Source organism: Dermacentor variabilis, chromosome 11 (genome assembly GCF_050947875.1).
Source record: "Dermacentor variabilis isolate Ectoservices chromosome 11, ASM5094787v1, whole genome shotgun sequence".
NCBI classification, from domain to species: domain Eukaryota; kingdom Metazoa; phylum Arthropoda; class Arachnida; order Ixodida; family Ixodidae; genus Dermacentor; species Dermacentor variabilis.
The window spans coordinates 108,985,902-108,999,189 of record NC_134578.1 but is presented as its reverse complement, the minus strand read 5'-3'; the positions used below and the strand labels follow the sequence as shown (position 1 = coordinate 108,999,189).

The 13,288-nt window shown below is 42.5% G+C and overlaps 1 protein-coding gene across 1 annotated transcript; it reads left to right on the top strand.

The window, feature by feature from the left end:
• Positions 1 to 2,123: 2,123 nt before the first annotated feature.
• Positions 2,124 to 9,006, top strand: LOC142563421 (uncharacterized). Its single transcript, XM_075673975.1, has 4 exons — positions 2,124 to 2,136; positions 3,591 to 3,845; positions 7,003 to 7,257; positions 8,975 to 9,006. The coding sequence occupies exons 1-4, from the start codon at positions 2,124 to 2,126 to the stop codon at positions 9,004 to 9,006; spliced, it is 555 nt and encodes a 184-aa protein (XP_075530090.1).
• Positions 9,007 to 13,288: the final 4,282 nt, after the last annotated feature.

Here is a 13,288-nt window from a genome sequence, read left to right as displayed (position 1 = left end):
GATACAGTGCTGTATTGTATATTTACACTATGGGCAATAGCTTGTGACAGAAGGTAGCACAGTACAGAGGCAGTAGCATCTAGTGTATTGATTAAACGTATCTATTTGGCTTACTTTATAGGTAATGATAGGCTAGTTGAATACCCATGATTTTGGTGAAGCAATGCACTTGGAAAAGAAGGACTGCTCCTGGAGACTTGGACACACATCAGTGCATGTGTATGTCTTCATAATTCATGCTTATGTGAACTTGTGTCTTTTCCCAAGCGCACTGATTCACTAAAGTCAAGTGGGCTGTATATAGGTCAGTGGCATGTTTGCACTCAGGCATTTTTCTGGCGACTTAGAGCGTGCTAAAATCTTTTTCTTCAGGCTGTCCTTGGTGCAGTGCAACGCGATGAACAAGAAATCTATTGAAGCAATGTGTGAGAGTGGGCTAGTTGTTAATCTATGATATGCCCGGCGCGACAGCATACAAAGGACGGAAAGGCACGATGGAGACAAGTGCACGATGAACAAATTGGCTGGCACTTTTCTGCAAGCATTCTACATTGATGCAGATTCTTGCTAGAATAAAAAGAACATATGCTTCACATTTCTGTGCACATATTTGTTGAAAGTACTGAATTGCTCGCAGTTGACAACATGACTTTCATGTCACTGCCTGTTACTGTTTAACTTGTGAAGTGCCATGAGATGCATAAGTTGCCGCGTTGCATTAATGTAAACGTCAGGCAACCTACTGCTTTGCACCCTACAAAGCACCAATGTGTCACTGTGAGCACACTTGTAATAAACACTTTATGAGATTTCCTATTAATGTTCATATTTTTGGGCGTACGTAAAAAAATTATGGGCATTTCCATCATTTTTAGGTGTTATTATTGATAGACAGGGATATAGTACAAGGTAATAATATACAGGAGGAGGTCCCGAGATCAAAGACTGTAATGGGACCTCCTGTACAGTGTATAAGTAAAAATATAAACAACAGTTGCAAGAAATAGTGTAAAATATTCAAAAGATAACAAACTTCGTATTGTTTTAGGTTTGGCAGTAATAAACAAGTCACCTGCAGACATGCTAGTAAAAAAGTGTAATAATTATTACATTCGACTAACCACAGAACTATAACACCATTATGAAAGTAAATGGATAATGAGACCTAACCAAATTAACTTTAATTTGTGTTGCGTAACCAAACGTACATTTGGAGGGGAAAAATAATTATCTAACTGGTTGCAGATAATAAAATGTGGTCTTTTAGTTGTCGTTTAAATTGGAAATGACTTGATAGTAGGAGGTAGTGTGTTCCAGAAGGAAACGGACGAAAAGTGTACACTCTGCTTACCATAATTTGTGCGAACCATGGGAAGAATAAAGTTATTGTTTAGTGGTAATCGCGTAAATTAGAATTCATTAGACAAAACTGAGGTATCAGACTGTTGCGGTAAGCATTATCTAGTTGTCGATATAAAAACGTTCCAAGACGAAAGTTAATAAGCTCGTCCACAGTAAGAATATTATAGTTATGTAATAAGTATTTGGAATTGAAATGGTTAGGACAAAGTGTAAATATTCTAACAGCCTGGTTTTGTAGTACTTGTAATGATTGTAAGTGGGTACGATACGTATTGCCCCAGCATGCAATGCAATATTTTACATGCGAATGGATAAATGAGTATTATAAAGAGAGTATTGTGTCCTGGATAAACACACACCGAGCTTATAAAAGTGTCCTTATTCCATTTGTTGCACTCCGCCTAACGTTGGCTATGCGTTGATGAAATTTAAGGTTAGAATCAAGTTCTACACCGAAATAGTTCCAGGAAGTACTACGCGGCATAAGATGATCACCAAGGTAGCGCGAAGGAATGAATGCGGATGAGCGCTGATGGGACGTGAATCAAACAAATTTAGTTTTAGACGAGTATATATTGAGCTGGCTAATATTGCACCAATTTAATACGTTGTTTAAGTCAGTATTAAGTTTAGAAACTGGGTTCCGTACACAAATGTCATAGGTAAAGATAGTTGTGTCGTCTGCATAAATAATGCAGTTAGAAGAAAGCAGGCAACCAGGCAGGTCGTTAACATATATTAAAAACAAGAGTGGGCCAAGTATGGATCCCAGAGGTACACCCATGTTTGTTGTCATTGATTTAGAAAGAAGACCATTAATTCTAACTCTTTGTGTTCTATCGTTTAAGTAACTTTGTATCAAAGTTAATGCAGGGTCTGCTGTTCTGATAGATTCAAGTTTAAAGAATAAAATGTGGCGGTTAATTTTATCAAAGGCCTTAATACGAACACTGATCCAGCATACATGCCTTTATAGATTGCCATCTTTAATTGTTCAGTAAGGGCGATAACAGCAAGTTCGGTTGAATAGCCCTTGCGGAATCCAAATTGGAGTGGTGAAAGAATACTAAATTTAGATATGTAATTAGGCGCTTTTCTACCAGCCGTTCAATAACTTTGCTAAAGAAGGGTAGAATGCAAATGGGCCTATAATTAGTTATCAAGGCACGGTCACCCTTTTTAAATACAGGAGTAATTTAACCTTGTTTTAGTTCTTGTGGGAAGGTGCCAGCCTTAAATAATATGTTAATAATACTTGCGAGAGCATGAGATTAGATGGGCAATTAGCTTGATGTGATTTGAATGCATATTATCAAGACTTGCACTTGTTTTTACATTTCTTATGGTGTTTTCTATTTCCTGTGGTGTGGTTGGAAAAAGAAAGAATGAGTGAGGTAGGGGTCGCAATATATTGTTATATTGCGTTGGTGTATGCGAATCGCTGCTAAAGAAAGATTTTGCAAAAGCATCAGCAATGTCTTGTGAGGAGGTGTAAGCTCTGTCGTTATGAATAATTTTCTTGAAATTATCGCAATTGTTTCGCCTATTTAAAAAATCATTTACTATCTTTCATTTCTTACTACTGTCTTTTCCGCATTCTAACAATTTTTCTCGTAATAAAGTTTTTTAGATTTTTTTATTTCGCTAGCAAGAAAGTTGGAAAATTTCTTGTACCTCTTAGCCAAATTGCTGTTAAATGGCTGTAATTTTGTTTTCTTGTACAGATTGTCTTTTTTCCGCATCAAGGCTAGAAGCTTATCTGACAGCCAAGGATTCTGTAGGGACGCAAACTTCTTTTTGCATTTCACTTTGCGGGTGTGGCAGTCAAAATAGGATTTTAGTACCGATATAAAGAAGGAGAAGGCCGTTTGTGGATCTTTCATGTCTGCTATAGAAGACCAATCAGCTTCGCTGAAATCTTCCATAACATCTATAGAATCTATAAATCTATAGAAGACCAATGAAATCTTCTTTGTTAAGTGTCAGCTTTGTGTAAGTGGCTTTGACAGAGCCTTCATTATTCTGAAAGCGTAAAAATATCGGGTAGGGGTCAGTCAGATTTTGTAACAGGATGCCTGCGTCTGGTGGAGACAGCAAATTGGAATGCGCATGATCGATTATTGTACCACCTGTATAGTTAGTGCACCGCGTAGGCACTTTTATTAAGCATTCGTAACCGAAGCTATTGAAACAATTTGAATAATGTAATAATGTAATAATAATTGCAGGTACTCCTCGTTACGTCCAAACGGACTTTGTACTGAGAACAGAAGAAGGGGTCCTGAGAGACATGAAGCGTGCCCTTGAGCTGAATATGCCAGTGAATGGCATCAAGGGTCCATCGCCACTGATAAACCTCAATTTGTTTAATCCAGTGTTGAGCCAGGCAGTTGACTACATGCACTATGTGCTGCTTGGAGTGACAAGGCAGCTTACCGAGTTTTGGCTGGACAGTGCAAACTCCCAGGAGCCGTTCTACATCGGTATGTACCTGTGCTCACTTGTTAAAGTGGAATAACTGAATTGTACATTTTGTTCAGAAAAGTCAATTTTGAAAGGAAATAACAATTTGCTCTTGCAGTGCATGCGACAAGACTATGCCTGATAACATTCATGATTTAGCTAGTGCTGATGTTACATATATGCAGAATTTTTTTTTACAAATGTCACTCACTACATATCATGCGCACAAGTCAAAATACTTATGTAATGTAATGCGCTTGCCATGTTCCAAATTGCAGGAAATAAAAGAAGCAGCAATCAACCACGCCTGTATACTGGGGAGTGCCGAGCATTGTCAAAAATATCCCACTAAAACTTGAAATTGGGCCAGTATGGATACCTGCCTGGAAATAGCACTGAAAAGGAAATGTTTCCAGACTACAGTAGGCATGCGTTTATGTAAGAAGTACACATAACCGAAATTGACAGATTTGGCCGAGCTGGGTTGAACAAGTATATAAAACAGCTGATTGCTGAGTTATCGGCTAGCTATTACACCTAAAAAGACACGATCCAAAATTTTTGTTAGTACTTTTTAATTTCACGTGATATTCTGTGACAACTTGCATGTTCTAAGACCTATGGTGAGCATGTGGCTTAAAGAAACTTGAACACGTCATTACAGTATTACCAGTCTGCTTGTTCATCCTCATTAACGTCTCCCTTATTGTGGATTAGTATAACGCTTGCATTCTTCCAGTTTTCTGGGACCTTTGCAGTCGATAGTCACCTCGTATAAATAGCTGCCAGTTTTCCAAGCATTGTCTCTTCCATCTATGATTAAATCGACTGTTATTCCATCTTCTGCCGGGCTCTCTTCCTTGTTTCATGTCTTGTAAGGCCCTTCTCACCTCATCGCGAGTTATAGGAGTTCCTGTATTCTGTTCATTGCTGTTTTGAATGCAGTTCTCCCGAGTCCTCTGGGCACTGTACAGATCAGTATAGAATTCTTCCGCTGCTTTTACTATACCATCGAGATTGCTGATGGTATTACCCTGCTCATCTTTTCGTGCATACATCTTGGTTTGTCCTATGCCAACTTTCCTTCTCACTTATTTCAGGCTGTGTCCGTTTTTTACGGCTTCCTCAGCCTTTCTCACGTTATATTTAAGAATATCACTTATTTTCATCTTGTTGATCAGTTTTTACAGTTCCGGGAATTCTATCTTATCTCTTGAATTCGACACTTTCATTCTTTGTCGTTTCTTTATTAGGTCCTTTGTTACTTGGGAGAGCTTGCCTACTGGTTGCCTTGGTGCCTTGCCCCCCACTTCTATTGCGGCCTCTAAAGGCAGCCTAGCTACCGTTTCACTCATTACCTCTGTGTCAGCATCTCTCGGTTCTAAGGCTGCATACTTGTTTTCAAGTACCAGCCTGAATTTTTCTGCCTTTACCCTTACTGCCTCTAGTTTGACTTGTTTCTTCTTGACCAATTTTGCTCTTTGTCTCTTCAAACTGAGGTGAATCCTAGCCCTACCGAACCTATGGCCACCACACTTTATTCTGCCAATCACTTCTACATCCTGCACTATGCTGGGATCGGCAGAAAGTATGAAATCAATTTCATTTCTTGTTTAACTGTTGGGCTTTTCCAGGTCTACTTTCTATTGTTACGCTTCCTGAAAAGGCTGTTCATTATTGGAAGCTTATTCCTTTCTGTCAATTCTACCAGCATCTGTCCTCTAGCTTCCTAGAACCGACGCCATAGTTTCCAATTGCCTGTTCCCCAGCCTGCTTTTCCCCCATTTTTGCATTGAAGTCGCCCGTTACTGCAGTATACCGAGTTTACACTTTTCTCATCGCTAATTCATCTTCATAAAACGGATCTACTTCATCATCATCGTGACTGGAAGTTGGAGTATAGGCTTGTACTACTACGCTCTTATTAATGCTGTAGAATTCATCAATGTTGCCCGCTATGCCCTTATGGATTAGCAATCCTACCCCGTATTGCTTGTTATCTGGGAGACCTCTATAGCAGACGACATGGCCGTTATTGAGCAATGTATAAGCGTCACCAGTTCTTCTAATCTCACTAAGGCCGATGATATCCCAAACAATGTGTTATAGTTCCTCAAAGAGTCCTGCTAAGCTAGCCTCACTAGACAGAGTCTGGCTGTAATAGGTTGACAGGGTCAGTTTCCATTGGTGGCCTGTCCAGACCCAGAGATTCTTAGTTCTCTCTGCTGTGCTGCAGGTCTGACCACCGCCTTGGTCAGGTGCTCCGTAGTTGCTGGGGACTGGGGACCATGGGTGAATTGTAGGAATCATAAGGGAGGGGGTGGCCGAATACTGTACCAGGGAGGCCAATTCCTGTTCAAAGTATTCCATTCTTAGTTCTTAGTAAGCTTAGTATGCCTTCCTAATTTGGTTGTCCCTGGCCGAAGCTATTTTCACTCTGCTCACGAGTGAAATTTCACCACCTGATCTTCAGTGTGCAGGTAAATTGTTTATTTGCATTTACAGTATCTTGCCTCTATTTTTAAGAGTATATACACGCTCGGCCTGTTATTACCATTCACCTGCTGCCAGTGTGTCCTTGTCATCGTCGTTAGCTGGTCCTTCATCAAACCTGCATCCCCCAGCGACAGCTATTAAGTTCACTTGCTCTAAACGTGTATGCAAGAGTTAGTCACGCCAAAAAAATACTGCGTGGCCATTTGGTCACAACTCCCACTCGCTCTGTGCATCTTTTGCCGGTGTCAGGCATCACTGCAAGCCTCTGCATGTCATACAACTGTAAAGGCAATGTGCTTCTCAGTGCATTAAATTGATGATAGTGTGTGTTTCATATCACAGCAGCCAGCATTAGCTATAATGCACGAAGCACTAATAAATGTTGTTTTAGTAATGCCTAATGCTTGGATTGCTATAAATATTTGTGGCCTGACAACAGCTACCATACTATGCGCAGTCTGTAGTTTTTATGGGTTTATATCCGCATGCCCCCCTCCCCCCATTGCGTGAAAACTAGACTATTACTAAGACATAGTGAACATCTAGTCTTGGTACTTTAGAAACTAGGCATATGATTACACTATTCCCAACCTTTGCAGGTATTGTAATCGGGGAGGCAAACATCCTCTTCATGGCATAGATGGAATTTGTGGTAGTACATTACGGCTTATTTTTGTGCAGGCGTTCCTTCAACTATAGCCAAGCTGGATAAACGTCGCCTGAGTATTTGCCCACCCCACTCCTTCACACGGCTGCCACGGTCCTTGGCAGACAGGTGGAAGGCGAGCGAGTGGAAGAACTGGCTGCTGTACTACTCTCTGCCATCAGTACTCGGGGTGCTGCCACCGCGGTTCTGGAGGCACATGTCAATGCTGGCAGAAGTCATTTTCACTCTGCTCAAGAGTGAAATGTCAACAACTGATCTTCAGTGTGCAGGTAAATTGTTTATTTGCATTTACAGTCTTGCTTCTAGTTTTAGGAGTATATACAGACTCGGCCAGTTATTACCATTCTCCTGCTGCCAGTGTTCCCTTGTCATGGTCGTTAGCTGGTCCTTCATCAAACCTGCAGCCCCCAGCGACAGCTATTAAGTGCACTTATTCTAAACGTGTGTGCAAGCGTTAGTCTCACCAAAAAATATCGCATGGCCATTTGGTCACAAGTCTGCTTCAGACCATAGTTAGATGTTTCATTATTAGAAATGGGAAAACAAAAGTCGAAATTTTCTAGAGCAATGTTTAGGGTAAACGTATGATGAGAATGTGTTTATTATGTTAGTGCACCCATTAAGTACTTACTGTACACAAACTAAAAAGCCGAAAAGCAAGAATATGCACGACTTTTGTTGGAGCAGAGGCGCAGAGACTACTCTGTCCCCTACAAAACCTTTTGCGGATCATCAAAGCATCACATATTACGTGCCTTAGCCAATCAGTTCTGTGGAAACTCGCTAGGTGGTCATTGTCCATCTTGGCTTACCACAATACTTGCAGGCTGAAGTAATCAGCAAGCCCAAAGCGACACTGATTATGGCAAAGGCTTGAATTTGTCAATAAATTCGACCTTGTTCTGCCATATAGCCTTCTGATTCGCTCAGATAGTAGAGTGAAAGGCCCTAAAAGTGCCTGTCCCTAGATCGAGTCTTGTAAAACAAATGCATCCTCTAGTGCAAAGCTTTTCTCCTGACACTATTTTTCTTTCATGACTTATACAGCACGCTACGATTGTGGCAGGCGAATTTTTTTTATGATCGTCCATTCACTCTGCATATTCAACTCGATGTCCCTGTACCAGCAGTGCACCCAGTTAAAGAGTGCTCCCGCAGCCTCGTTTGCATGATTTTCTGGCAGCTATGACTTGTCTGGTATTTGGGGTCGCAGAGATGTGGGAGCATTGTGCACACACTCTAACTTCTATAGGAGGGTAAACAAGAGTCAGAAAATACTTATACCTGGTTCTGCACTACAATAGGCTGCATTTTATGTGCTCTGAACTGCCTTTGTTTTGTTCCATTGCTGCACTTCTGAAGCTGTGCAAAACCAACTATCCTAATTTTGTGCATTGCTGGTTTCTTCTGGTAGCCATAGCTTCTAAAATTTATGAAGCCTTCAATCAGACTGTCTGAGTCATTATAATTTCACTCTCATTGACAACCATGGCAAGATCGATTTCTTTTCTGTGTTTTCCTTTTGCTGTGAATGCTCAAACAAAATGCGATGCAGGAAGATAAAACACTAATCTGTGCACCTTTCATAGGTATGCTTGATTGTGGCGCGAAATATATTTCATGAAAAGGGACAGAGAAAGGAAGATAGTGGAACGCCAACATGGGCGGATGTTTTCTGAAATTGAGTATCAGACTGCAGTTATCATGTGACTATTGTAGATGCACCCCCCAACACCATAATAGATGCTCAAGACATGTCGGAGTGTAATTGTTCTGTGTCCCCCATAACGTAAAGTTTTACTGTTAATACATGGGGGTGTTCTAATTGAAACCTTGTTAGAGACACACGCTAAGCGGATGAAAGTATTGGAGATGTGATAATTTACACGAGCATTGACAAGCTTACTCAAAGCTTCCTCTCAACGATACTCTGATATGAAACAATTATTTTTTTCTGGGTCACCTGCTTGAATCATTTGTGTGCAGAGCTGCAAGCCTCTATGGGACTCGCTTCATGACTTTTAATGTCAGCCAGCTTCGCCATCTGACGTCAAGCGTGGATCATCTGGGTCCCCTTTGGGCAAACTCAGCGTTTCGTTTAGAAACAGGGGAATGAAAAGCTGACAAAGATGGTAAAGGCAGCGAAAGGAGCTCCGATACAAATACTGGAGAGAGTCACTCTGGCAAGAGAGCTGGAGCTGGCCCTGCATTTGCTTTCTCTTCCAAACGATGGGGTGAGGTTTTGCGGAAGACCGCTTGGCAAAGTTCCTATTAAGAAAGCGACTCGAGTTGATAATGTATGCTTATTTGGAGCACCGGTTACAGGTACGTAGTGCCAGCGGGAATTGCAATCTGTGCAAAATTTCTTCGACGCAACGTGTGCTGTAACTGAGGAGTATTCAAGAATGAGCTTTGAAGGCGCAATTATACGCAGCCAGCAATATAGAAAGGCAAAGAAAAGTGACTGTTCTGTGGTTGCAAGCCGTGATGGCAAATTTTTTATCTGTTTATGTGTTCCAATATATTGCATGTAATTGACGGCATTGCTGGCGTGGTTCTCTTGCTTTGTCAGAAACTGAGAATTGGTAAAAATGCTGATGGTTTTCCTCCTCACATCAAAGAGTGTTTTCTGTCACCTCTTGACACTTGTGTTGTTTTAAAGCCTGCTTCTGTTGCAATGCCGGCTTTGTTTATAGACTTTGAGGCTGAAAGCAAGCAGTATGTATGTACATTGCCCAACATTGTAGAACGGGATTGAACTGAAGTACAATAGCAAAAGTCTCTGCGTCACTGTATTTACGGAAATCTCACTAGCGCGTTTTTTTCTGTGAAACTGCGTTCAAAAATAACCTGAACTGATATGAAACAAAAGCTGCGTATATGGCCACCAGCGTTTGTGGCACTGTGGAAAGCTCGGTATCTGCAAGAACGCTCGCTGCCGCATACTTTGACACGTCAGATGCAGAGTTGCATATAACCTCAATTAACTTCTGGGGTGTTACGTGCCAAAACTATGATCTCATTATGAGGTACGCTTTCTTTCTCTGCCTACACTGGCTGGTCTTCTTTGGTTAATTTCATCTTTTTTCTACATTCCATGGGTGTACCACTAAGTTACCTGTCAATACGGTGGTCTGCTGTGGTAGTTGCGATGGTGACACGCATTTCTCACTGCTTTCCAGGTCCACTTGCATAAACAGTAGGACATTCTTGAGTTCGGTGTCTGACGAAGTTGCTGGTGAAAGTGACTCGCAGGCTTTTGCAGAAAAACTATTACGCAAGTGTACACTGAGAGTGTGATTTGTCTTCCCTCGTGTGAAGCTAGTAATTTTGTCGTAAGTAGAGCGTGCTGGACGATATCAATGAGCATCGCTGGATACGTTAGAGTTAGTACACATAGAGTGCCAAGGAAGTGGATGTGTAACTGCGCGGCGTCATACAATCGTTGCAGGCAACGTGTGTCATCGGACGACTTCACATTCTAACGATGTCAGTGTGCCGTCAGTGGTCCTGAATAATCTTTGCTCAATCTACAAATCTTTCCTTCAACAGTGAGGTGGCATGCACATAGCATGATTCAAGTGCGTGCAAACAAGAGACTTCTGCTGCTACATCACCAGCCAGAAAGCACTTTAGGTAGTCAAATTTGGTGGAACGTGTCAAATCAGTTGAGGTGAATAGTTTGGTCAAATTGTTCTCAGAAGCCTGTCCACTCATCGATGCCCCCTTGAATGTTGACATATGCAGAGGTGGCAATCGAGGTCCTACGAATCTGGCTGTTGTCTCGTTTCTGGGACTGCCTTCTGCGCTTGAAGTTTGTGATTGTATGCTTTGTGCTCATTTTATATAGGTGATTTGGCAATGAAGCTCGGCAAGCACGCTAGTTCCTTCATTGCTGTGTTCTACTGTGGCTCCATATTGCTCTCTGACTTGTCTGGTCGGAGTAAATTCCTGAAACTCGGCCTTACTCTACGAAAGCAGAGAAGAGCTTGCATTGTTGAAAGTTTGGAAATGTCGATGTTAGGAGAATGAAGCTAGGATTGGGCTTTCTGAATGATCCTACTAGTCTGCGCTCGTAATGCAGATTGCTTGCCCTTAAATTGATCAATCTGGACAGCGTCGAAGCTAGCTTATGTCCTCGCACATGTGCTGATCTTCAGATCCATGATAATTCCAGTCCTGATTGCCCTCAACGTGAAGCCAGAGTAGAGTAGTTACCTTGCAGAAATTGAAGAATAGACTGTGGCAGCCCATGCTTACCGTATTTACTCAAATCCAAACCGCCCTTTATTGTAAAAAAAAGAAAGAGAACTTACCTAAATTCAAGCCGAATTAAAGAAGGCCTTTTTATTGACAGAAAAGCATGCATTTTATTATGCAAGTGTACCATAGGCACGTCCTAAGTTCACTTGTTGTCATCCACGACATCGCTGTCCTCTTCTTTGCTCACTTCTTCCCAAACGGCATCGTCCTCACTTCCGTCCAGCGCGTTTGAATTGCGGCATTTTCGGAATGCTCTCGTGATCATTTCATCTGGAATTTCATCCCATGCCACTGCAAACCAGGGCATCTATTCTACAACGATCACTTCGGCGATACCATTGTCTTCGTGTGACGTAGTCCTCAAACAGCCAATCAGCTCATCCGATTTTTCTCAACCAGCCAATCAGCGTGCGATTCAGTTCAACCACTTATAACGATATCGGTTATTACAACGAAAAGCTGCTACACTGTCGACTTTTGTATGTTTTCTATAGGGAAATAACCTGCTTACTATATGGCCCCATGCCGCATTATTGGTTATAACGATGAATTCTGACTGCTGGATGTCCGTGCTGAAAGGTAATGGAATATGAAATCCTCGAAAAGACAAAAAAAAAGGTGAAATGCTAGGCGCTGCATGCTTGCCTGCCACTGCAACTGCCGCATCCCGCTTCTCTCTATGACAGATTCATACCAGCCTCGCGTATCTCTCCCGTCGCCCTTCCGCCCCTCCGAACAAGAATGGGCTGCGGCCATAGCTCTCTGCCTCGCCACTCTCCAAAATGCAAATGGACCACGCCAACTGCACTGCCGGCGCTGCTCCCAGATTGCTCGCTGGGCCATCTCTATGGCTGGGTCCTCACTGTTGGTCCTTTATTCTATGGTCCTCATTTTGCGTAAGTTCTCCTAATGGATTAGGTCACTCGTGCTTGTGTCGGTTCGTTGCATCGAAGCCATTCCTGGCCACGTTGTTTCTCAGCCTTGTATGAGTTGCCGCCGAAATGGAAGATGGCTGATACGCCCGCTGATCATCAGCAATTCACTACGTTGCTGGTGAAAAGAAGGCACACTGCTATACATATAGAAACCAAGTGCTGCTCCTAACTGATGAGGGATCATCACGAACGTCCACCGGATAGCGACAGTGACGGCCACGACAGCAGCGCTGACGCTGTAGGGTAGGCTGCTTCAAATCGTATTCACCCAGTCCGTCATCGTGGCGCTGTTCATCGAACTTTTCTCGTGAACGTGCACAACAACATTCCTGGGGAACTTTTATTTGGCCAGTAATGTGTTGTGTCCGTCCATCAGCAAAACAGTACAACATTGGTCTTTTTTGCTCCTTCCCATAACCTGCCGTCCTAGCTTGATCTCTTTCACCCTTTTCGTTTTGTGTGACATGGGCATGTCGAAGAATGGGCATGTCGAAGAATGGGCATGTCGAAGAACACCGGTGTCTGGTCACTGTTTGCAATCTGCTCCAATTGATAGCTCTTTTGCCGCCATTTTTGATGACGTAGTGCTGAAATGCGATGAGCTTTTCCTCAGAATTCGCTGACTAGCTTCTGGTACATTAAAGTCAGTCGTCAGAGGCTTAAACCGAAATATTTCATGAAACGCGTTACCCAGCCTTTTCTGCACTTGAAATTGGTTTGTGCGATACCCCTAGCATTGGAGACCTCCCTTGCCTTTTCCTGCATAATCCCCGTCGTCATTTGCGTTCCTGCTTCTCCCTGTTCCCTAATGAATACGCCGTATCTTCCACCATGAGTTTTCACTCCTCTGTGGTCCGGTGAAACCCATGCGAGCTGCGGTGCAGTTGGAAAGCTTGTTCCATTTCCGCCACCGTGGCACGTTCTTTTCGTCCATGCCGAACTCGAGCTGGGCTTGAAGGTTAGAGGTTTTTTTCCATGTGTAAAACGACCTTTTGCCATTAGCCTGCAGTGTAGTGGCACCGCTAGGTCAGTGCCACCGCAGTGGCTGGCACGAGGCTATGGCGCGACACTTGAGAAATATTGATACAACTGCTCTGAACGA